This window comes from Labrus mixtus, chromosome 3 (assembly GCF_963584025.1).
Source record: "Labrus mixtus chromosome 3, fLabMix1.1, whole genome shotgun sequence".
Lineage (NCBI taxonomy): Eukaryota > Metazoa > Chordata > Actinopteri > Labriformes > Labridae > Labrus > Labrus mixtus.
Genome location: NC_083614.1, coordinates 4662583 through 4688411, shown reverse-complemented (window position 1 = coordinate 4688411; position 25829 = coordinate 4662583). Strand labels below are relative to the sequence as shown.

At 40.9% G+C, this 25829-nt stretch overlaps 2 protein-coding genes across 3 annotated transcripts; one reads left to right on the top strand and one right to left on the bottom strand.

Moving 5' to 3' along the window:
* Positions 1–15: 15 nt before the first annotated feature.
* On the bottom strand, positions 16–15326 carry ppat (phosphoribosyl pyrophosphate amidotransferase). The gene is made up of 11 exons (XM_061028715.1): positions 15193–15326; positions 6201–6267; positions 4972–5178; positions 3919–4031; positions 3678–3823; positions 3515–3587; positions 3269–3420; positions 1754–1881; positions 1449–1670; positions 1178–1298; positions 16–633 (listed from the first exon to the last, which is right to left on the bottom strand). The coding sequence occupies exons 1-11, from the start codon at positions 15318–15320 to the stop codon at positions 458–460; spliced, it is 1533 nt and encodes a 510-aa protein (XP_060884698.1). The 5' UTR covers positions 15321–15326; the 3' UTR covers positions 16–457.
* Positions 6664–23156, top strand: paics (phosphoribosylaminoimidazole carboxylase, phosphoribosylaminoimidazole succinocarboxamide synthetase). 2 transcript variants are annotated; one of them, XM_061028683.1, is made up of 15 exons: positions 6664–7097; positions 7959–8432; positions 8517–8570; positions 9136–9732; positions 13540–13620; positions 13840–13997; positions 15919–15961; positions 16066–16263; positions 19421–19599; positions 20244–20423; positions 20537–20650; positions 20731–20814; positions 21437–21617; positions 22481–22639; positions 22806–23156. In XM_061028683.1, exons 1-15 carry the CDS (start codon positions 6704–6706, stop codon positions 22970–22972), a joined length of 3063 nt encoding a protein of 1020 aa, XP_060884666.1. In that variant the 5' UTR covers positions 6664–6703; the 3' UTR covers positions 22973–23156. The 2 variants fall into 2 exon arrangements, with proteins under 2 accessions (XP_060884666.1, XP_060884675.1); XM_061028692.1 differs by lacking the exons at positions 6664–7097; positions 7959–8432; positions 8517–8570; ... (1 more) ...; positions 13540–13620; positions 13840–13997 and adding an exon at positions 15269–15400.
* The last annotated feature ends 2673 nt before the right edge of the window (positions 23157–25829 follow it).

Below are 25829 nucleotides of genomic sequence, written 5' to 3'. Positions count from 1 at the left end.
GAAATGAAGCACTTGTTCTTTTTGCAATTGTTTTTTATTAACCTTTTGACATTCATGTGATGTTCAGAGTCAAAAATAAAACTAAATAGGCAACAGTCAGATCCAAAACAACGGAGAAAAAAAAGGTAGAAAAGTAAAAGTGACAAAAGAAAATAAAGACAGTTTTTGGTCTCTAGCCTTGTGCGACTTTCTGACAAGGTAAACTAATGCTCAGGTACATCCAGGCCAACAATCATCAAAGTAGTTTAAAGGTTACATTTACAACAAAAACAGCATCAGAGTTGTGTGGTCCCAAACAAACAGCAGATTTCTACACCAGTGGTCAGATCATGATAACACTTAAGAATAGTTTTAGTTTCCCAGACTGACCTGTGCTCCTCCTCTACTGAAACACATCATTCACATATCAGCTGTGGCATTAAATCCACAGTGACCATCACTGCTCATTTTAAATCAGTTACCACTCCAGCTCTATGGGGTACTTCCCGGTCAGACAGGCGGTGCAGTGTCCCACCCTCTTGCCCGATGTGTTCCTGGAGCTGATCATCTTGTCCTTCTCCTGCATGGAGCTGATCCCCTGCTGCACAGCCGACACCAGACCCTCCACAGTCAGATACTGAACACTGTCAGCTCCTAAAAGACAGATGAACTTGTTTTATCACTTGTGAATCAAACAGACTGAAGGGAAAGTCTGTTTGAATTGTTCTGTGACTTTGATGTTTCTCATCCAACACAAAACAATAATGCAAACAACCTCACTGATCAACGTAATATTAGTCTTTACTATGGTTTTGAGAAGCATATTTCAATAAAAATCTTAGCCTGTAGTTTGCAAACTAAACGTTTTTTCCGTGTAATTCAGTCAGAGAGGTGCATTCCCAAATTGTGAAAACAAATCTAATATTGTCCTTCAAATGTCATTTTTTGTTCCTACTGTAAAACTTGAAATAGAAGCCCATCCCAATTCAAGGCTAATTCCCTTTTTTTTAAGCCTGGTGTTGCTGCATGTTTGATCAATTAAAGGCCACTATGCATTAAGTGTTAATTAGTTTGTGGATCAAAACAATCAACAATAGTGTCTCAAAGGTCATTTTACAGACTGGAGAAAATGAAAGCCCAGACTATTAATTGAAGTTTTACAACACATGTATTTGTTTTGTCAGTGAGATGAACTTGCCTATGTGTCTAGCGATTTCCTGAAACTCAGGCTTGTTGGCGATGAGCTCCTCTTTAGTTGGAATATTGATGCCCATGTAGCACGGGAACCTGATAGGGGGAGAGGCGACCCTGATATGGACCTGTTACAGAAAAAAAAGAGAGTCAATATTTTACCTTCTAAGTCTGTTCCTTTGTCCTAGTTGTTGCTTAAACAGTGTTAGAGTAATATGACAGCAGCTGACCGTGGTGAAAATCAACAGTATGTGATAACAGAGTATATGTCAACAAACCTCGGTTGCTCCAGCCTCCTTCAGTAGTTTGATGATCGGGGCGATGGTGTTCCCTCTGACGATGGAATCGTCTACCAGCACCACTCGTTTCCCCGCAAAGTTGTCGGTCAAAGCTCCGAACTTCTTGGCGACTCCCAGCTGCCTCAGGCGGGTGTTGGGTTGAATAAACGTTCTCCCAACGTAGCGGTTCTTACAAAGAACCTCTATGTACGGCAGACCGGACTGTAGGAGGAAGAAAGGGGAACAGCTGGTGAGGGCAGAGGTCCATCAGGAGGACAGTGTGTATCACATTGAATCAGACTGACCTGCTGAGCGTAACCCAGAGCAGCGGGAGTGGCCGACTCAGGCACAGTGCTGACCACGTCTGCGTCTGTCGGAGCCTCGATGGCTAACTGCCGACCACAGCGCTGCCGGACAGTATACACCATCTGACCTGCATGACAGAGGAAGAGACGAATCTGAGCTTACAGCAAACTTTGTTAAACAATAACCTCAAAATACGTTAAAGGAAATTCTGTGTGTTTGAACCTCGGCTCTTTTAACATATTTTAGGGTCTAAATGACTGATAGGTGTCATTACTGAAAGAGGCCACACAAGGGTGTCAGAGTCCCAGCACACATCTCTGGTAAGTACTGATCAATCAATCAAATTTTATTTGTATAGCGTCAACTCATAACAAGTGTTATCTCGAGACACTTTACAAAAAGCAGGTAAAATACCTTACTCTTTGTCTGTTAACATTACAAAAGAGCAGGTAAAAGACCTTACTCATTGTTATGTTACAAAAAGCAGGTAAAAGACCTTACTTATTGCTATGTTACAAAGATCCGGCCTATCCATCATGAGCACTTTAGCAAAGCAGCAAAAGTTACAGTGGTAAGAAAAAACTGCCTTATTAAAAGACAGAAATCTTCGACTGGATCCCCGGCTCATGAAGAAACAGTCTTCACAGGCCTAGACTGCGCCGGATGTGATATGTTGAGTCTGTTTGTAAATGTACGTATGCTCTGGGTGAACTGTGGAAACAAACGGCCCTTTGGGATGAATAAAGTTTTCTACGTAAGGTACAAAAAGTTTGGAATTGCTAAAGTGGATTTGTTCAAACAAGCAGCATACAGCAACAGGCTGTTACGGCATCAACGTAATCTTTCCTGAAAATTCACCTGTACAGACCAAGTCCATTAAAGGATCATGTTTTTTACATTGTTATTGTTATGATAAGTGTGGGACAGGATTAGAGAAAGGATCCCTACAGAGATGGACCCGTTTGTTCAAGAGAAAGACCAACCAGCCAGATTCCAGTTTATCCCCCCCCCCATACATGAAGAGTGGATGATCTACTGCTGACAGTGTGTTTCCTTTTGTGCTCATTTGTGTAAAAAAAACAAAAAACAACAACTTTGTGTTGGTCCAAACTATCAATTTTAAAAAGTAGAATCACACCACAACAAAAACTAACAAACAGATCCAAGGTGTGGGTAGACCAGCAACTACAATATTCTACAAGGTAAAATCACTTTTTGTAAATGAAGCCTGGTGGCTTTCAAAAGAGAGAAGTTATGGGCTGTTCTGGTGGAAAAAGAAGAAGAATAACAATCTGAGTGTCAGTGGGAAAATAAGAACTTCCAGGTGATGCACCTGATAGATTGCCTTTGCAGCCATCACAGCCTATTCTGCTGCTGACCCTGAAGTGATGTGCAAGTCATTCACCACCCAAAATAAAAATTTAAAAAAAATCAGGGTCATGGGTTAGAAATAGCTCGATCATTCTTTAGTCACAGATTTGCATTGCCAATGATCTATAATAAAAAATGCAAACCTTCAAAAATAGAGTCTGGTCTGGCAAAGTAAACGTATTCGAAGATGCAGAAGGCGGGGGGGTCTCCTTCAGGGCGAGGGACGATACTCAGAGTCTTCACCCCGTGTTTGGATATCTGGACTATTTCTCCAGGTAAGACCTCTCTGTAATACCTGAACACGAGGAGGGACATGGAAATGATCATTTCACTAAATGCTTCACTAATAAACTGCGGCAGATATTTTTGATTGGTGGTTAAAAACTGACTTTGCACCGATGGACTGGAAGCTGCAGGACTCTGAAGAGACCACCCAGCCCTCTGCATCCTCCTCTCCAGAACCTGAAACAAAGAGACACAAAGTGAATCAAACAGAGGATGATGATCTCTCTTTCTTTATCAGACATGTAGATCTCTTCAGGTCAAACAAACCGGAGCTGTGCAGTTTAGAGACGGGAACCAGCTGTCCGATGCAGAGGGGACGGTTTCCATAAGGGTCTCTCACCGCGTAGACCACGTCTTTATACATCACCAGTAGAGAGTACGAGGTGGGGGTCTCAGTCATCAGATTCTTTATTCTAGACACACACACACACACACACAAGTAAGTGGGAATTAAAATGTGTAGAGGAAAGTGTTCATATTTCATGCAGCAGGGAGTCACAGAGCTGACCTGGCAACCCAGTCCGGTGCGTCCAGCTCCTCCATGGGGGGGGTCAGAGCGAGCAGCTGAGTGATGAGTTCACTGTCTGAGCCGGTGGAGAGGCCCACTCCATGACGCATCACCTGCACATTTTCAAATCAGTGATGCTGATAAGTGAAGAGGTGTTTTTTTTAAGAAGTAAATCCAAAAATATGAAACAATTAAATTAAAAACTCAACTCAAGTGAGTTTAAAAAATGTGAAAGAGTAAAGAAACAGAATATAAACTGTAAGGAAGCAGGAAGTTCATTTTCACATACATTTCTCTTTTCTTCTTTACTCTTCATAAATATATTTTGAAATGCATATACTTCATTGTTCTATTTTTTGTCAATATATTTGTATTATTTTTGTTCGTTATCTTTTAATATTCCTTGATTTGTTCTTTGATAAACTAGCGATCATTAAACTGGCCGGCCGGTTTTTACAGCCTTAATGAAATTACACAAAATTTAAAAAGAATTTGAAAAGAAAAAAGAACATTTAGATGGAAAAATAAAAAAAGTTTTTATAAACTTAAAGATCAAAAATATATAATAACAAAACAATTTTTCAAAACAGTTTTCTACATGTAAATATTTAGATATAAATCTATCCAGAAGAAAGAAAGGATTAGTAAAATAGATTAAAAGGCTCAGAACTAAGATCATGTATTACTTTATATTTCTAAACTGGAATTTGCCAATTTTTAAAGTTTCCCCTTGATTTATATTGACTTTATTCATATTTGAATCTCCTTCATACTTTACTTTTCTATTCTTTTATTTTCACGTTTTATAAATGTGATCATTTGTTCTTTTTGTGTTTTTATAACATCACATTTATTTTCTTCTCTTGCAGACTTTTTCATGAATGTCACGCAGTTCTTTGTCAGAAAGGTAATCACCTTTATAGAATAACACTAAGATCTTAAGAACCCAGACTATTCCCTTTCATGTTTCATGTGTTCTGTATGTCAGTAGACATTCATATCAGATCCATCAGAGAGTACTCGTCTCCTGACATGCTCCAGGTTCTCGCTCACCTTCTTCCTCAGGCGTTGAGCGTTGACCAGCTCTCCGTTGTGTGCCACGGCGATCTTCCCGTGCAGAGTGTCCACCACAAACGGCTGACAGTTCTGCAGCTCAGAGTGTCCGGTGGTTGAATATCGAGTGTGACAAATACCAAGGTTACCGTAACGCAGCTTCTGGAGCGCCTCGGCAGGGAAAGCTGTGCTCACTAGCCCCATCCCCTAAAAAAAAAAAAAAAAAAAACGATATTTACAGATACACTTAAAGGTTATACATCAGGATCCTACAAGACGTCTGTGATTTTATATGTTCAACAGTTTTGTCACCCCCTCCCTTTTTTCAGCTTGAAAACATTAAATTAAGTCATGTTACCTAAAGAAGAATAAAACTCATGGATGTTACTTATGATCAATTTGTTAAATAATAATATTTATTTTCTTTGCCTCCCTCATTGCCATTATTCTTTACTTATTTGTATACTTTCTGTGTTGTGGTAATCCAGGGGAGAGACGATTCAATCTTTGTTTGCCCCTTTAGTCTGCTGTTTTCATCCCTTCTTTTGAAATGTATTGTATAAAGGAATTATGTATATGATATACTGTATATGATTCTCCTCTCCTGTACATTTGTGGGCTGTTGTTAAACATCTTGTTTTTTTCCTTTATTGTAAGTGACAATATCTAACATAAATAATAAAAAAAATTCCCTTCTGACTTGGAATAGTAATCATATTTTTTAACTGATCAGAACCAAAAATGAGTTGAAAAAAGTTCAATCATTTTAATGTGAGTGTCTGTGCAGCCGTCATGAGGTGCTGTGTAACTGTTAGAGGTTTTGTTTCTCACACAGAACAGATAGTCTGTTGACTCTTCTGATAACTACATCACTACAAACTCATCATTCTCTGGACGAGCTAAATAAGAGGGCGTTGTTGTTGCTATTTTTGTTTTTTTTCTTTCCAACAAGTATGGTGTCTAGGGCCTGGATGTGGTCCAGTTATCAGGCTGTGTGCAGAAACAGATCTGAGTGTTTTCAGTCAAAGGTCATCGCGCTCACTCTAACCTTTCCTCTCTCTCAGAGCGGTAAACGTTCTGCTGTTTTACAAAATGAAAACCAATGTGTTGCGAGTGACAAAAAGCTGTGTTATTTGTGCGTAATGATGCAAGCTTCTTTTTTTTATATATATATAAATGGTGCAGCTTTAAAGAAAAGCAGCTTAACTGAACATTATGATGAGTGCTACCTTGTGGGCTGTGTATGTGGGGGGGCTGGCTCCATTACTCAGGACCATCCCGGCGCTCTCCTGACCCCTGAGCAGACATAAACACACAGACGAGAATATAGCTGTGAGGATTTAAAAGGAATGACATCTTGAGTTTGTTTCCTGCAGGAGTAAACATGAGTTGACTTGTTCAGATGTGAGACTCGACATGAGCCTGGAGGCAAAGCAGACTGCTTTTATTCAGGTGATGAAAAGGAGGTATCGGGGTTAAAAAACAGAAACATGTCTGCCGTGGAGCAGCCGTACACAGGGAGTCGTCTTGCTGCAGCTTCAGCCTTTTCACCAAGCTGCTTCTCAGATTACAGCTGGCCCCGCCCCCCTCTGCACACAGCTTAAGCCAGTGGTGAGGCTGCTTTTCTGCATGGAGGCGTTGCTTTCAGGCTTAGCCGCCTGGTTGCCTAGGGAACCGGGCAGCAGAGACAGGCGGATTGGGGAAAAGAAAGCGTTTCCAGGTCAGCTCAGACATGGAGGGAGCAGCAGAGAGACAAAGAGCAGGCAGGGAGGTGGTGGAGGACAAAGGCTCGGTGGAGAGGCCATGGGGGGAGGCCGAGGTGCTCGCTCTCATGTCAGTGTGGGACGAGGTGGGCGCTCAGCACGTCGCCGAGAGCAGGAGCACGTTCGAGCTGATCTCAGAGCGTCTGAGGAGGCTCAGCATTGTGCGCAGCTGGTGGGAGTGTCAGGCCCAATGCAGGAGCCTGGGGCTGCAGAGCAGGAAGTGTGACGCAGCAGCAGCAAATTACAGCGCAGAAGAAGAAGAGGAGGAGGAAGACAGGCTGGAGGAGGGCTGGGAGGAAGAGGAGGATGAGGGGACTCAAAGAAGGATCTACCCTTCCTCAGGCCCTATCCCCATGCAGGAAGGTAAATGAAGGTTCAAGGACAACATTCGACATCATGCAACAAAAAAATAACCTTTTATTTTAGCATTTTTTTAAATTGATAAATATCAACATTTATCAATACTTTTTTGATCATTTTGCCGTTTAAGACGCATCCTGATGAAGACATCCAGCTGAAAGAAGCAAGACGGAGAATTAATTAAATTTTAGAAAAGAATGCACAATAGTAGGAAGTTAGAATAAAGAAAGCAGCAGGGCTTTAAAAACACAATGAAACCCAGTAATACACTGAAGTAAACAGCTTCATACTGCTCCCTTTCGCGGGTGGACTGCAAGCTGAGCTGCACCGACATTGGCGCAGCATTTAGCCAGGAGGTCGGGTTGTTTGTTGGGGAGATTTCATCAGGTCTGCTCCTCTTGAAACAATCAGGCTTGCACGTTCTAACCAGTAAAAAACACAAGATAAAGCCGTTTCAGGTCGTTAAAGAAATCGGTGTTTTCTGATGCTCTTCAGCATACAGGGGTTGTCGGGGGCTGCGCAATCTCTCTCGAGCTCAGGTTGTTTTTAGCTGAGGATTTTTCTTATGTTGTTATACTTTTAACGGGAGCCGAACTAGTCTAAAAAGGTCCTCTCCTCTGGAAAATAAATAGATGCAAAACAAATCTGTTTTAGGTAATATCTGTGTCTTCTGATGGGTTGTCAGGGGGCTGCATGCTGAGCTGCCACTAACATTAGTTCACCATTATTCTCCAAGCTTTAGACATTCTTTGACTTACAAAGAGAAGATAAACAAGCATGTTAGTCACACTGATTAAAAGGATAGCCTAAAGTCAGATTAGATTTAAACATCTCTTACTGATGAGTATGTTTATGTGCTCGCAGGCCTCCGGACTCAAATCCAGCGAGCTCTTTCTTACACTCCGACTGTGGCCGAGGAGGGCGGCCGCCACTGGACAGATGACGAGGTCCGAGCTTTGCTGTGCGTCTGGGCTGACCGCCGAATTCGTGAACGCCTGAAGAGCACGCTGCGCAACAAGTGCATCTTCCAGGAGATGGCCTTTCAGATGCAGAGGAACTTTGGCGTGGTGAGAAACTGGAAACAATGTCGGACTAAGTACAAGAACCTGAAGTACGACCACAAGACGGCCAAGAGCGCTCACGCCGCAGCGGGAAGCGGCTCGGGAGGGCCGGGGAAATACATGAAGTTCTTCGACGAGGTGGACGCCATCCTGATGGGCCGCGGGCTGGAGGACGGGACGATGGAGATGCAGAGGAGGCTGTACGATGGAGAAACAGGAGCACAGAGGCTGCAAACGCCGGGGTCAGAGAGCGAGGTCGTCATTGAAATCGACGATGGTAAGTTTTCAGTCTGCAGGAATTTGAGTAGTTTTCTATTCAAAGTCACCAGAATTGATCTTTAAACTACTACTTTCTTTACAGACAGCAATGATTATGATATGACCGGAGACATAGAAGCAAGGTGGAAAAGAACAGGTATGCTTGATCAATATATACACACGTAACAATACATGTATGTATGATAGATTATCATAAAAACAGTATGAATCCCGAAAAGAGTGGGAATCACAACTCAAGATAATATATAAGACACGAGGCCCATGCGGCTCTGTCCGCTGTCCTATCTCTACAATTGAGGCTTAAAAAATAATAATGAAAAAATAAAATAAAATAAAACTCCGGCACATTTTCTTAACTGCTTTGGTAACGTTTTGCAATGCAGACAGTGTGTAGGAGTTTGCTTGCATTTTGCTAATTAAAAACCAGAAATTATCCAATATTGGGTTCCTAGGACTTTCAATTTTTGTTGCCATGGTAGCGAAAAAAGGTATCGATGATGTTTTATTTTTACTAGAATCGTATTGAAGTTCTGGTAGATTGACAACCCAAAAATATTCATAGACCCAAAATGATCACAGCCCCCTCCTTTAAATAAAACAAAAGATTTATTTAAGATGTGTGATATCCAAAAATGTTGTTATTATTGTCTAAAGATATTATATTTTATAATCATGACCTTTCCTGTTATTCTCCCGTTCAGATGCCCATCTTTCACTCACAGATCAACCGGATCAGTTCCACGTGGTCACCGTGCCGGACACAGGTCGGAACTGGAGCGAGCAGGAGGTGCGAGCGCTGGTTCAGGTCTGGTCTGATGAGCGTGTGTGCAGACAGCTGGAGAGCTCAACCAGAAAGAGAGACATCTTCGTCCAGATCTCCAACAGGCTGCTGCAGCAGGGAATCGAGCGTGACTGGAAGCAGTGTCACACCAAGTACAAAAACCTAAAGTACCTCTACCGCTCGCTCCAGAGGGGAATGACCAAGGAAACTGACCCGAGACGCATCATGAGGTTCTACAACGAGGTGGACGCCATAATGACCCGCACAAAGAATGGCAGAAACGCCGCAAACAACAGAGACTCAGTCAGACTCTCGATGTCCGAGGACTGTGAAGACAAAGATAGCATAGATATCAGTTTGAACAAGATGAACTCAGAGAGCACTACGGCATCAGCGATGGAGGACAGAACCTGCAGTTCTGGTTCCTCCGTAAGCCCCGATGTTCCTGCAAACAATAAAGAACCGAGGATCCACGCAGTCCAGGAGGGGCGATCGGATCTACACCACAGATTCATGAGTGAGCCCAAAAATTATTTATTCTTATCTGATGGAGCTTTTCACAGTAAATTGCCAAAGTCCATGAATGAAACCTTATAATACAAAAAGTTCACATCTTTTATGTCTTCAGATTTGTCTTTACTTTGATTAAATAATCAGAGATAAAAACAAATTCTTTAGACAATTACAGTGTGCAAATATTATTAGTACCCTGCTGTAGTTTTTGTCTTGTATGTGATTTGTTCATCACATAGTATGACATTATCATAATATACAGGTGCATCTTAAAATTTAAAAAATGCAAATATTGTAGAAAGGTTCTTTTTTTTTTTTATCTGTAAATTAATTCAAAAAGTGAAACTTTCATATATTTGAGATTCATTACATGTATAGTGAAGAGAATCTATGGGGTATTGTCAAGAGGAAGATGACAGAAAACAGACCCAACAATCCAGACGAGCTGAGGCCACAACCTGGACTTCTTTATAACCTCAGCAGTGCCACAGGCCAACGGCCTCCACACAACATTGATGCAGTTATTCATGCAAAAGGAGCCCAGATCAATATTAAGTACATATATGAAGATAGTTTTCAGAAGGTTGATATTTCTGTATTATAAATGTTTGATACTGGATTTGTGACTTTCATGACAATACGCTGAAATTATCAAGATCAAGACAAACAAAAATACTTGAGATATAATATATATATATATATATATATATATATATATAAACAAGAATATAGTTATATGAAGTTTCGCTTTTGTTTATCAAATTATGGGAAAAAAAATAACTTTTCCACAATATTTTTGGGAAGCACCTGTAGAACGAGTTCTCTCAGCATCCCCAATCACGTCTGACCTCTACCGCCACTGAGCCTAGTTTATTGTATTTGGAAGTTGAGAAGTTAGGAGAAATAGTGTTTATTATTTAACTTTCCTATTATTTTATTTTTATTAAAATACAAACCTATAGTAGAACCAGAAAAATATATATATATTTCCAGAGCTGTTTGTCCTACCACTGTCAAAAATCTACATTAATATGTTTTTTTTCTATTTTAATATGTTTTTGTACTTCAAGTCAAACAGTAAGTAAACAATACATGAGATGTTCAAAAAATGTCAAATTAAATATTGATATGTACATAAACAACGAAATTAATATGAAAATGTAAAATAATTTTCAAATCAAGATATAGACGTAAAATAAATATCTCTATATATCGTACAGATTTATAATATCTGTAATAATATATTTTATAAACATGTTATTCATTGAACATCAGGTTTTTTTTGTTTTAAATATTTTTATGACTCTTGTGATGGAGGTAGAGGAGAACTTCCGCCGTTACGTCAACACAGGAAGTGCTGGATAACGGCGCCAAATGAGAGTAGGAATCAGTAGTCTGATAACAACACTAATTAAACCTGGGAAGCACTGACGTTCAGAAATGAGACCAAGGACTAAATCTCAGCAGTGGTTTAGGAGTTCCGTGTGGAAGTTCTTCGAACTAAACGCAAATGAAGTCAGGTGCAAACTTCAATATATTATATAAAACATTTGATATTGCGCAAAACAATTTGAAAATGGATAAAAAGGCAAATGTACAAGACGGTGTGTATGACTTTTTCCAGGAGTGAAAGCAATACGTGCATCGCACAATCCATTGAGGATCCAAGGATATCCAAAAAATCAAAGTTTAGCGCACGTTCTTTCTGAACGTACACAGACCTTCTTTTACCTTCTTTTTTGTAGTGTTTATGTTATTGATAATCATTTTGTATTTTTGCGTTTATATTTATAATAATGTTGTGACACTCAAGGACTCTGGGTAGTGTAATTATTTTCCACTAGATCGCAAATAACACGGTTGATGTCATACAAACTTGTGTCTTCTATTGGAGCATATGCCATCGTTCTTTAGCTCGTGGTCAGTCTACCTTAGACATACCTCATGACATTATGGCTAATAATCAGATCTGCTATGGAGAAAATTAACAGGATTTTACTTCCGATACCACACTGTTGCGCTCTATGAACGATAGCATGGAAAAGTGCCAAAGCTTTAAAAAAAAAATCTACAATTAAAGTCCTCAACGCTGTCGCTGCGGCCACAGGTTCAAGCCCTCCCAGCATTTCCAACTTGTCTTCAGCTGTCCTATCAGTTAAAGGCAAAATGGCCAAAAAAAGGGTAAAAAATAAATGAATATAAAACTACAGCTATATAGTAAGACAGGTGCGTAGAAGTTACATTTTTGCACAAAAAAATTAATAAATACATACCGGTAGGTAACGTTTCGGTACCAAAACGTTACCAGCACCAAACAACAACAAATCCCACCCCTTCTAGTATATGATTGGCACCTTTCAGAATAGTACGGGCTGAGATGTTTCAGTAGCACAAACTCTGAGTGCTCTAGAAAACAACACTGGAGACTGTGGTAACACTCTGCAGGGGTGCAAACTCATCAGGGATGAAAAAGGTGACATGGATCCAAACTCCCTAGGGGGGTCCGGGGGCAAAAACATGCAAACAACATGTTGCTTTGTCTTTCTGAGGATGACTTTGTTGTTCATTTGGTTCCTGTTTTGATGTATTGTTGATAAAGTGATGAAAAATACGATCACGAGTCCGTATATTGTCTTTTATTTTGAAATTGACCGGATGCTCTGTGCGTTTCCTTGTCTGACTTCCTGTCCGGGCTGTCATATTCTGTCCAGGTTGACGCGTGCCTGCAGCGTACTCCGGCGACAATAGACTCGCTTCGTATTTGAAACGGAGCAGAGCGTAGTGCCGTCGGTGGCACGCTCCGGAGACGGACCGCAGCGCGCGCTGTGTGAACACAATGATTGACTAGAGTGGAAGCTAAGTACAACGTAGTGCGCGGCGCTGACGGACCGCGGCGCGCACGGAGTATGTGTGAATTGGGCTTTACGGTTGGCGCGGCAATATTGCGCAAACGCGGTCGGCGCGAGAATGGTCCGCGGGCGCTGAGGGTCTGAGCGCCCAGCCGCGCACCTCCAATATTTTTGTCACAACGCGGACGGGTTCGTGCCGACCGCGTTGCAATGATTGGCTACAGGGGCAGGAAGTACTTTCTTCAGGCGGTGTTGAGCAATCAGACCGCAATCAGAAACGTTTACGGGGCCGTGCTCGCCGGCCGCAAGAAGCATGACAGCTCGCGTCGCAGATTTTGAATGGGTTTGTGGTTAGACGCCTGAAATAAGGTCTGTGGTTAACACAAGCTTAAGAGATGTTGGTGTTTTGTTAGACCACATAAACTACGTTAGGTAATACCCTTAATAAATAATATATAAAAATGGTGTTCATCTGTGAAGATTATCCTGCTGAACAAAACGCCTACGCTTCAGAAACGTTTGCCACAGAGTTTATTTTCTGCAATGATCCAAAATCCAATAGGCGTAAAAACACTCGACCACAGCAATGTGTTACTACATTCAGCTCAGGCTTTGTGGATGTTCCTCTGCAAGGAGGACCAAAGGCTGGCTGTGCTAGTAATGCTAACGTTAGACACACTCAGCAAACAGATTGGACATTGTTTACTTACAGACACTGTGATCCTGTGTCTGCTCAGTTTTAATGGTTTTTGAGTTGTTGTTTTTTTAACTTTCAGACTCGTTTGCTTCAGCTGGCCTGAATTTGAATTTGTGCTGAATTTACTTTGAAATCCGTCTAGGAACATCCGTTATTATAACCTTTTTGTTTTGTTGTATGCAGTAACTGGCTTATTTCAGCTCTGTTACTTTAATCCAACAACATTTTGCTGTGTTGGTTTCTCACTGTTTTCTGTCATCTGCAGGCTCCTCTAATGACCGGACAGAGGAAGAGGAGAAATCCTTTACACCCGACAGACCCAAGAAGAGGAAATCTATGGATCAAGGTTTGCAATGTGCATCCATCTGTAATCACTTAGTGTGTCACATGTCGTCCTCATTGACTGAACTCAGTCTCATGATGAGTCTGATAATGAAGTTACAGATAATGGCTGGGTGGTGACTGCAAACACAAGTCGTGATGGAGTCGACTGAGAGAAAAAGAAACTTTGCAGTGTTAGGAAATGAAGTGTGGAGAATAATCCCCCTGCCTTTTTCTCTTTCAGACTCCACACTTGAAAGAGCAGTAAAACGGCTGTACACACACTCTGAATCTGCTGATAACCCAAAGGTCCAATGTAAAGAAGAGGACGATCACATCCCCATAATAAAGATCAATTCAGTGCGGTCAATGGCCTCCTCTGATTCGTCCCCAGACAGACAGGTAATGTCAGTGTCCCACAAACAAAACAAACTGAGGATGTTAATCTAAAACCTGAACATACAGGATGCCAAAGTGAGCAGCAACAACGAGGTAAATAGTTAGACATGTAGCAAACAAAAAATGCCAAATGTCATATCTTTGGACTAAATGTTAAATTAAAAAAGTAATCAGGAATATCTTTGAGTTGTGAAGATTTATATCGGGCACTTTATTGTTTTCTGACACTCAATGGTCAACTCAGAAAACAATTAGCATATTGATCTGTGATGAAAAAAACAAACACTTCAACTAAGTCTGTCAGAATTTTAGATCCTCAGATACTTTAATACTTCTCCATACCGAGTGTTTTAAAATTATAAATCTCAGATTGATAGAATCAAAAAGCGACAGTTCTTTAGTGGTTTTCTTTTTTAAACCAAGAGAGAGAGACAGAGAGAGAGAGCTTTAGTGTTCCATTACATCTCACATGTCAGCAAATACAGACATTAGGCTACACCTCTACAAATACACCAAGAGCAGATGCAACAGAATGTGCAGATGTTTGTGTAGTGGGCAGGGGATTGCTAGCAATTTTGGCAATTAAAGAAAAGAAATAATTCAGTATTGGGTGTCTGGGACAATATAAGAGTTTGTTCTCTTTGCAAAATAAACCAAATTGATAATCAACTAAAAACATGTAGCATTAAATGACACATTTTTCAAACTTTAGCCCAAACTTTATTTCATTATCTGTTGCCATTTCGGTTAACTGTGCCTTTATTTCTACATAAAAATGTGAAATATGAAAACACGAACTGCTAAGTTAATAATCAAAATAATTCTTCCTTAGAGGACAGTTATTCTGCACATATAATAATGACATTTGGATTTCATCATGTAAAAGTTTGTTTTGGATGCACAGATGTTCAAAAACCAGTCATTATGTGGCGGTGTAACGGTTCAAATAGTGACCGTGTTAAATGGTGTCTCCAGCCGAATGAGTCCGTGGTTTTCCTACAGATGTTGGTAACAAAGTTTCTGAAAGAATGCCACATGAATGAACACTTTCCTTCTTCCTCCAACATCTGTCGTAACTACGACAACCACAGACGCTATCGGATTAAAGTCCTCAGTTAACACGGTCACTCGTTACCCCGTCACACCGGACTTCTCATCTCCACCAATACTCTTTCCAACACACCTGTCCTTGACTCACCTGTGCTGTAACGCTGTTAGTCCCAGAGTCAGGACCTGGGCCACCTCCAGCTGCGTGGGCCACTCTCCCGCTGCCACACACCCGAAAACACCGCACTCCTCCCCGATACCGGACTCCTCAAACTCCATCCCGACGCTGCCTGTCCGACCGGAGTGTCTCGGTTAACCGGAGTGTGTTAGTGGTAGTGACAGAACCACGTGCAGACACGGTACAACGTGGCTCGTTAAAACTTAAATAAACTCAGCTGACACCGTTAAACCGGCCGAAAAGAACATCACCGGGTACAGCTTTGTACGTAGAGAGAGGCCACCATTACTGTAGTCACATAAATTAATCGAAACGTGTTTTTTAATCGAGCATGTTTACTGTGCAAAACGCACGTGGTACTTCACGAGGAAGATAGTAAGAACTAATCGAAATAAGATTTGGTGAAACCCGCAAACTTCTTTTCTCTTGATTAAATCAAACGTCCTCACGGGAGGGAAACACGGGCTCACTTTGAGAGGATAAACTCCTAAAAAAAAAAGTTCTTCGTCTAGCAAATATTTGGTGGTGAGCATCTTCCCATCACGTGGTCAGAATGCGCTGCTGTGATTGGTTGTCTTAGTGAGAAAAGGGCTGTGATTGGCTTTCAGAGCACGTAGGGCGAACTTTACTTCCCTTGTGCTCGCTGCACGCCTCTCGCTGCCCCTTCACACACCAACTGTACAAAGTTTTGTCTTTCAGAGCTGTGGGTCGCGAAATTACCCCATCATGGCCTCCACACCAGGTACAAAACAACAAAAAAATACTCTATTCAAGATTTTAAAGCAATGCACGGCGTTTAATGAGCGCCTTTCCTTTATGTGTGCGTGTTTCTTTTTTGTGTTACAGAGTTGAAGATCGGCCAAAAGCTGAATGAAGGGAAGACGAAGCAGATTTTCGAGCTCCTGGACCAGCCAGGTCTGGTTCTGGTTCAATCCAAAGACCAGATCACCGCCGGGAACGCGGTGAGGAAGGACCAGATGGAGGGAAAGGCTGCCATCGCCAACAAGACGACGAGCTGCGTGTTCAAGCTGCTGCAGGAGTCTGGTGAGGAAACACTAAAACTTTACATACTTTAATACCATAGACTGTAAATAAGATAATACTTTCGATACCACGTGGTTTAAAACGATACAGACTTAGTTATTATGATGAAAGATGGGGATGAAAATGTCCAAACTTCAGATCTACAGTCAAACCAAAAGACAAGTGCAGGTGAATTCATTCATACTTAATTGCACTAAAATATTGGCAAAGTTTCGGTACTAATTTGTTGATAATCCAAACAGGACATTGCCCAATAACGGGCTCTAGGACTTACATTTTCGCGGCTGTGGCATCAATATATATATATATATATATTTTTTTAAAATCAGTATTGTATTGAAGTCTATCAAACAGGACCAGGTACTGATGGTATAATGTTGTTTTTTAAGGTGGAAAACTTGTGATTTCTTTTTAATCACCTGTCTTATTAAACAATCCAGTCTTTGAGATTTTGATGACTAAATTATGGAAATACTGAAAATCAAAATAATAATTCTGATCTTCTGTTGTTTATTAACCAAAAAGCTTCCATGAGTGAAAGAGTGCAAGAAAATTGCAGGGACACTGCACAATGTCTAAGTCAGGGAGGGGCAACTTTGGTCACAGCAAGGGCCACATTCATTTAATTCTCACTGCCAGGGGGCCAAATTGTAGTATACAAAAACGATTACAGTCAATTATGTCTCAAATTTAACTCAACATATATACCAGTGATCAAATATTATTATGGACATATTTCTGGTTTTCATGATTTCATGGCAGATTTTGTCATGTTTTCTTCATGTTTTGATATATAAAAATTGACCTGAGGGCCACATTGAGGGTTGATGAGGGCCGCATGTGGCCCCCGGGCCGCCAGTTGCCCACCCCTGGTCTAAGTCGTACAAAAAACCCTCGCAATGAAGACGAAACAGTTTTGTTGTTAAATGTAAAAATGTTTGATACTTATGATGCTACCTTTTTTTTAATATGACACAATTTCATTTTCTTCATAAACAAAGTATCAAAATGTACCGGAGCTTTAAAAAAAGATATAAACCAGACCAATTCATACAGTGTGGAGGAGTTTGACTGCAATTTCTGTTAATTAAATCAAGATATTTCCAAATATCAGGAGCATAGAACTAGTCTGTTTTATTGCCCTGGAATCAAAACAGGCATCAACATTGTTTTTTAACTAGAGTTGGACCAAAATCTGGTATGGTGCCAACCCTGCTTTGGTTTAGGGACCCATTCAGGATGAAGGTGCTCTGCCAGGTAAGGCGTGGAGCAGGTGAGTCATACTCACCTCGAGGCCACTAAACCACATGTTGAGAAACCATGAGGCGGGAAACTGTAACGTAGTTTATTAACACATTAATTTCAGACCTTAATTAATTAATGCTGATAGCCTTAGTGTTAACCTTAAATTCTGACTTATTTTCTCACAGCTATCACCTGCCATGGGGATCTTTTAATTAGCAAGGCTTAGTTTTATTTAATGTTTCTTTTAAGTTGTAGCTAATGAGATACAAAGTCCAAAATACAAGATGGAACAAGTTTGAGGCAATGGGGAAAAAACGTTTAAATTATGAGATCGTAGGTCAGAATGAAAAACTCAAAAGCTTCAGTACAGCAGCCCAGCTTTATGAAATAAAGTTACAATGAGATAAGACATCTTCATATTTACCTCCTACCACGGTGGCTTTTGACTTTACAAAGCCTACTTTTAGTGTTTTTTTTTTTTTTTTTTTCTTCTTGTGGCTCTCAAACCAGTGCCCTTGTGCCGTGAGTTAAAGGGGTCGGTGAGGTGACTGTTCAGAAAGAAAGACAAACCTTTGGCCTGTTTACCTTTCTCTTAGGAAACCCATCTCAGTCAGTTTCAGCACTTAAATATTTGTAGTGGTAACACTGAATCTTATTTACAGGATTTAATGATTCTGTCAAACTGCCTCCCAAATGACCTTTCTGTCTCACCGGCCAAGGGGGCGAGTAAATGAGAAAATAATAAATAGTGTTTTTGTGTAACACACGATTGTTTCAGGGCCTGGAGAAGAAATAATGTCTCCCTTTGACTTCTAAAAAAATGTATGAAGTATAACAGTGGTGTTCAAAGGCTTGTGAGTCCTTAACTGTGTAACAAAAAATGAGTCATTAGTATTGAATTTGAATAATTGATCACTTATTTTCAGTATTTTTACTTCCTGTCTGCAGAGTACTTAAGCCCTTTGGACTTTTCATGCATGTAGAAGAGACAGAGCTCTGCAGTCATGTTGAAAATGATTCTCCAACTGGCTTTAATTTAGAAGTAATGTGGTAACTGTTCCCCTCATGCCGCTCATTGTGTGTGTGTGTGTGTGTGTGTCAGAGGGGACTGTGGTCATGCCTGTCTTGTGACTTGGTGCACTTAATTTAGAACATGATCTGCTACATTATCATTACTTAAAAGGTTTAATTGTTTTATTTTTAAACCTGTGATGTATAGTAACAAGTTTTCCACTAATGAGTGCAATAAGTTCAGTTGATTGTTCAGCCGGCAGACACACACAAGGCTGTGATGGTTTAATCTCAGTCCTGAAGGGAATACACTGTTAAAATTTGATCTACTAAAAGTTCATACCTGACAGGCTCAGATTGTTATTCTAAATGCAGCACAGAAAGGATCCCTACAGAGATGGACCTTTCTGTTACAGAGGAATATGTATATTTTTAAACTAGGAGTATCTCTTATGAGGCTGACTCCAATAAGAAAAGTTTATCTTAAATAACACTTGAGTGTGGTCTCAGTGAGTTTGTGACTTCTGTGTTTTAAATGGTCAGTTCAGAGCCAATAAAAAAAAGTTTAACATAAAATAACACAAACAAACTTTAGTAATCAAGGCAGATGTAGATCAGCAACTCGTGTGTTGTAAGAAGTAAAACCAGTGTTTTAGTTAATAGCGTGTGGTGGATTTAAAAAGTGATGTTACGGCTCTGTCTGGATAATAAAATAAACATCTGAGTGTGAAACAAATGTCGTTTAGATTGTGGATGAAGGAATACAATTCCCCTTTAACTCTCATGCATACAAACATTCAAAAGAGAAAGATCTAATATACTGTAGAGTTTCAGATGTTCACTGATCTTGACACACTTTACAGGTTTGTGTGACTGATCTGATGTGCTCCTTCTCCTCCAGGCGTTAAGACGGCGTTCGTGCAGCAGCACTCTGACACGGCGTTCCTCGCAGCTCACTGTGAGATGATCCCCATCGAGTGGGTCTGTCGCAGAGTCGCCACCGGATCATTCCTCAAGAGGAATCCAGGAGTCAAAGAGGGCTACCGCTTCTCCCCCCTGAAGATGGAGATGTTCTTTAAAGTGAGTCTGAGACCCAACAGCCCCCCCCCCTAGATTATAGTCTTGTGCAGAAACAAAAACATGAACAGAATAGCAGTTTTTGTAAATTGGACATTTTCACCCTCCAATGTCCAAACAGGGGACTACATTTAAAATCTGATGCTACACAAAAACTAACAATGCATCAAAGTCAATATTTTGGATAATCTTTGACATATCCAAGAAAAAAATCCCCCAGCCACCAAATATTTGTTATATGGAAAATAACTTGTTTTTTCTTAAGTAACAACAGGTAATCAAACTGGCATTCAAAGGGTTAAATTCCTAAAAATTATTGAATGTTTGGTAGTTTTGAGCAGGGCTGGAATTGTTTAAGAGATTTATGCAGAAAAAAGTTGGAAAAAATATCAATCTGTTCTATTTTTATATCAGTTTTTTGGAAGTGCAGATTTTTGTCCTCAAGAGGTTAGTAAATTAAATGCCTGAAGGTTAATTGGTGACATTAGACCTGGATTATTTGAGATATTTAATATCCTCTGGCTGCTCAACCTTTCATTCTAGGTTTATATATATTAATGATTATTACATTTTTGCACTGTAGTCACTTGACTTTTCCACAAGCCTGCCACAAACCTAATCCACCTTCATGAATTTATTTGCTGTAGGATGATGCCAACAACGACCCCCAGTGGTCGGAGGAGCAGCTGCTGGAGGCCAAGTTCTGTCTTGCTGGACTCTCTGTCGGTCAGTGTGAGGTGGACATCATGAACCGCAGCACCGTGGCCATCTTTGAGATCTTGGAGAAAGCCTGGGCCACCCAGAACTGTACCCTGGTGGATATGAAGGTATGAGGAGCAGCGCTGCCCTCTGCTGGTGAATCTGCTGTGTGAACACTTCGTATGATATATTCACAGCTGCTTCTAACTACAGGATTTTTTTTCATCTTTTGGTGCTTTAGATCGAGTTTGGTGTTAACGTGAAGACTAAGGAGATCGTTCTTGCCGATGTGATCGATAACGATTCATGGAGGCTGTGGCCGGCTGGAGACCGGAGCCAGCAGAAAGATAAGCAGGTCAGGATTCTTCTTTAAGGGCTGTTTGTTTATAATCAAAGATAAAAATCAGAAATAACCTTTTCCCCTTCTTTTTGTAGGTGTACAGAGACCTGAAAGAAGTCACACCTGAGGCCATGCAGATGGTGAAGAGGAACTTTGAGTGGGTCTCTGAAAGAGTGAAGGTATAATGAAACCATTTTCTCAGATCATTGTATTTATTCATAATGAAATGTGGACTTTTGCACTTATTAGTTAAAGGCTTTATATGTGATTTTTCACACTTAAATATAATATAAATCAAGTATATCCTCTGAAAATAACTCTGTGAGTCATGACTGTCTACAATGAGTGTAACACCCGAGTCCCACTGTCTGTGATGTTTTCAGAGTCCTATCTTCACTTTGTTTACATCGCCTGGACGGCCGGCTGACTCCTCCCCTCGTGTATAAAAGTTGTTTAATTGAGGGACTAGAGAAAAGAAGAATAACATACTGTACTCACTGCTTAACTGTGTTTCTAGATCACGCTCATTTCAGGTAAATTTACATGCAGTGTGAAAATACGAGCATAATGAAGATCACTAGCATTAGCATGCTAACACAACAATGCAGTGGGAGTTGTTTTGGTTTCATGCTGGTGCTCAAGGGCGACATCTGCTGGATCAAAAAAATCGCCTATGGACCAGTGGGTGTGAGGGGCTGCTGGATTCAGAAGCTCTGCAGCAAACTGTTTTACTGTGAGAATCTGACAGAAAACCAAACCTTGATCTGCATTAAAGTAACGAGTGCTGTGTTGTGTCTGCAGCTGCTGTTGGAGCCTCAGGCCAGCGGGCGGGTGGTGGTCCTGATGGGCTCCACCTCGGACATGGCTCACTGTGAGAAGATCAGGAAGGCGTGTTCGTCGTACGGGATCCCCTGTGTCCTCAGAGTCACCTCGGCTCACAAAGGACCGGACGAGACTCTGCGCATCAAAGCTCAATATGAGGGTGAGTTTTAAAAAAATAAATTATATTCTTATTTAATTGTTGGTTGTTATTATTGTGTGAAACCTACTCAGTGTAATATTAGTTATCACTTAAACTCATGCAGCTATTTATCATTCCTCCTCGGCTGGCATTCCCTACAAAGGTAGAGATGGGGAGTATTCAGTGAACCGCTTGACTTAAACCAGATGGAGCATGCTAGCTTATTATTATTATTATTTTATTTAACCAGGAAAGAAACTCATTTAGATTAAAAATCTCTTTTTCAAGAGTGTCCTGGCCAAGACAGGCAACAAAACATTAACAGAGTTTCACTCGGACAACGAGCTGCCAATCTTTCAAATACAAAATACATCAGACATTAAAAGACACAAATAACAAATCCCAACAGCAAAATGTTTGTCAAAAATCATCCACAAATACATCAGGAAGAACATCTACAGCCAGATGTGTCCGCCTCCAAGTCATTTAACTTCCTCTTAAAAATGTTAGCTTCAGAGGCCAATATGTTCTGGGAAAAACCGTCTGCAGCTCCACTTTCTGGTACATGTCTCTCTCATTGGCTGATTTGGTCCCGCTCAGAGTCGGACATAAACATCCAGATTTCAAACCCTAAATATGTTTAAAATGATCAATGAGTTGGTGAGCTATTCTTAAAGATTTATAAAGCTGTTCGATTAATACAAGAGATTGTGAACCAATCCTCGGTACAAAACAAGGGCCCAAACTAGATCTCCCTCTGAGTAAATGTGTACCTGCTAAGCCTCTACTTTCAGTCCTGCAGTCTGAGACTGAGTGCAGCATCATTGGTAAGTGAGGATTTGGTCCCACCCTCATGTTGCTGATGTGTGTTTTCTTTCCTTCAGGTGATGGCGTCCCCACCGTCTTTGCGGCTGTAGCCGGCAGGAGTAACGGCCTCGGACCAGTGATGTCGGGAAACACGGCCTATCCTGTCATCAACTGCCCCCCTCTCACTCCAGACTGGGGCGCCCAGGATGTCTGGTCCTCCCTGCGTATGCCGAGCGGTAATTCAATTCAAATAACTGAATGAATCCCACAATAGGCAATTAGTTGAGACATTTAAAAAAAAAAAAAAAGAAGAGATGAACAAAGAACATCTTCAATGATACAGAGCACATCACGTAGGAGTTTAATCATCATACTAACCACGCCCCTCTTTTCCTCCTGCAGGTCTCGGCTGCTCCACCGTCCTCTCCCCCGAGGCCGCCGCTCAGTTTGCGGCGCAGATCTTCGGTCTGACCGATCACCTCGTGTGGTGCAAACTTCGGGCCTCCATGCTGAACACCTGGGTGTCCCTGAAGCTGGCTGACCAGAAGCTGCAGGCCTGCAGCCTCTAAACTGATCCTGTTCTGTTAGAGCGCCCCCTGTCTGTTTACCATGGAAACCTACTATCAATGTACTTCTCACTTTAATCATTCCATTAAAGAAAAGCTTCTTAAATAAATCTTCTGTGATTGTAATCCCGTCTTAGTCGTCTGTAACAGTCTGGCATCAGGGGAGTAATAAAAAGATTCAACTTTGTCTTAAGCTACATTTCAAGAATTTTCACTTTCTTGGAGAGGAAATGTTAATTTGTATAATATTTGAAGCTACAGCAGGTGAACTTGGACCACCTCTTCTTGATTGGCTGGCTTTAGCTTCACTTTTGAGGTAGTTCTCAAACTTGTTTAATAGTGACCCTCTTACAGCAAAACCTTTAGGAGGGGGAAAGAAGTTACATTAGAGCTCTCAGTGTTTGATTCAACATAGACCCTGTGTGAGCTGATTTCATGCAACTGTTGGAAAAGTAGTCCCTTCTTTTCTACCTCTATTCTTCTTTTAGTATTAAAGAGGACATATGATCCCCCCTCTTCTCCACTTTTTCAAACAGTCCCCTGTGGTCTAAATGAAACATTGTGCTTTGGTCAAAATATAACATGAATCAAGCACCAGAGGAGGTTTGTGACCCTGTATAAACCAGCTCTCTCAGAACGCTCCGTTTTGGTGTGTGTCTCTTTAAATGAAATGACCCCCTCTGAGTTTTCCTGTAGATATCAATCCTCTGTAGCGAGAATAAAAATGGTGGCTCTGTGCAAAAGATTGGATCTAGGCTGGGGGTTGAGTCCATGGTGGGGAGACAACAGGGGAGGGGAGTTCTTTTTATTTTTACCAAAATCCCACTGTGACATCACAAGGAGAGCAAATTTGAAATGGATAATTTTTCTCTGTGTTGTAAGACTTATGCAGACCACAAACAAAGGACTGGATGGATTTATTTAACATTTTGGCTTTGAGCCAGTGGAAGAACTTGCACAGATGTGATAAAGTGCAGTTTGCACTGTAATTAACTTTCATATTATTCCTATTTTAAAAATTAGGAACAAGCTTTACATAAATTTTGATCGAGGTTTGAAATCATGCCGCTGGCTTTGGTGCGTATCCTAGACTTTTCTATAGTTGAAATTAACTTTTAACACTTATGTGTGTTATGAATAATTAAACCATTATTTTACCAGTAGATTTTATATTTGCTTTGGTATCTAATTAGGCATCAATTTCTGTTGATTTTTAATAGTATGTGGATGTTTAAAATTCTAGTATCGTGAAAACCCTGGCAGCTTCTCTGTTTTACATACTTCTTTAAGGGATTTTTAAAGCTCTTCAAACACTTTGGGGGCTGCAGCTACTTGTAGTTTGCACACTGATCCTGTTTCTATACAAACACTCCAAAAGAAGTTCTGCATGAAATGTGTTTAGCAATGATATTAAGATCTGTGTGATACCTCAGAGTGAGTCTGATGCTCTGCTAGACTGAGATCTGCTGAAACAATCTCGGCTCAGTCTGGTCGAGCATGAAGACCATTGCAGGCCTCGGAAATTCAAAAAGTGAGGTCCAGTCCTTGATGACTTTGTCAAATGGTGTGAGGAATCTTATCTGCAGTTAAACATATCCAAAACTAAAGATATGACCATCGAATTTAGAAAAAAGTCCCACACACAAGAAGTCACACTCATTAATGGTCAACCAGTCGAATGTGTACAATCATAGAGATATCTTGGGACAATTATCGACTCTAAACTTAACCTCTGAATTGAATTGTGAAGCTGTGAGTAAAAAGGGGCACCAGCGTTTATCCTGTCGGAGGAAATTGGCCCGTTTTCACATTGACAAAACCATGATGACCTTTTTTCACCGTGCTTATGTCGTGTTGTATCTTTTTCTGTTGTGTCATGGCTTGGAAACCTCTCTGTGAAGAACAGAAACTCTCTGAACCAGATCGTGAGGTGGTCCAGTAAGCTGAGTCTGGAGACCGTGTACACCAGGCAGGTGGAGCGGCTCACCGGCTCAGTCTTAAAAGATGAGTCCCATCCTCTGTACTGTGAGTTTCAGCTCCTTCCTTCTGGACCAAGACTTTCAGTTCCAAAGTGCAGAACGAAGCGCTATAGGAACAGCTTTGTCCATTATAGAGCGGAACAAGTCATAGTGTGTGTGTATCATGTCTTTCCTCTTTGCTGCTTGATGTGGTCATTGTCATTTCATGAAGGCCTTGCATGAAGGGACGGAGATAGCAGCCTGAGAGGTTGTTGTCATGCTTCTTAGTGGTTCTTAATTCATGTATTATTTATTCTGGTGTTCTCGGCTCTGTAGCTTTTTGCAGATCGACTTGTTTTATTGATTGTGATTGGAACCTGCGCACTTTATGCACCTCAACACTTTTACCCGTGTACCGTGCATTTGCACTTTGTGTGTTTTATGTTTTGTCTGTGTTGTATTGAGTGTCTCTCCCTGCAACCAAATCTACCTACGGTATACAAATAAAGTAACCTGAACCTGACCTGAACCTGCTATTCCAGTTTTAAAACCTTTTACCATACATTTAAGCATAAAGTCATGCAACCGTGTATGCAACTCGGCCACAAGAGGGAGCCTGTGTCTCACGTTGAGGATCCAAAAATCTCAACCTTTCAATCTGTTCCAGCAGTTTGCAGCCAAGCGAATGAGTCAGAATATCATGCCAACATTTTTATTTTTCCACTTCTATTATAGCACAGCTCTGCCTTTGATAACAAATGATGGGTGTAAAGACCTGTGATGATGTGCTAAATCTTTGTTCACGTGTGGGTGTGAGTAGGAGGATGGAAGTGCTGAGCGTAGAGAGAGAGAGAGAGAGAGAGAGAGAGAGAGAGCAGGGAGGCTGAAAAATCCTCTGCTTT

What these genes read in the sequence shown, in the direction of transcription:
- paics (XM_061028683.1), top strand. Translation starts at nt 6,704, where the DNA reads ATGGAGGGAGCAGCAGAGAGACAAAGAGCAGGCAGGGAGGTGGTGGAG. An exon ending in GCCAGCAGAAAGATAAGCAG is followed by an intron (nt 20,651 to 20,730) that starts GTCAGGATTCTT and finishes TTCTTTTTGTAG; the next exon opens with GTGTACAGAGACCTGAAAGA. An exon ending in CATCAAAGCTCAATATGAGG is followed by an intron (nt 21,618 to 22,480) that starts GTGAGTTTTAAA and finishes TCTTTCCTTCAG; the next exon opens with GTGATGGCGTCCCCACCGTC.
- ppat (XM_061028715.1), bottom strand. Translation starts at nt 15,320, where the DNA reads ATGGAGTTTGAGGAGTCCGGTATCGGGGAGGAGTGCGGTGTTTTCGGG. An exon ending in CTCTAAACTGCACAGCTCCG is followed by an intron (nt 3,588 to 3,677) that starts GTTTGTTTGACC and finishes TCTTTGTTTCAG; the next exon opens with GTTCTGGAGAGGAGGATGCA. An exon ending in AGGAGGCTGGAGCAACCGAG is followed by an intron (nt 1,299 to 1,448) that starts GTTTGTTGACAT and finishes TTTCTGTAACAG; the next exon opens with GTCCATATCAGGGTCGCCTC.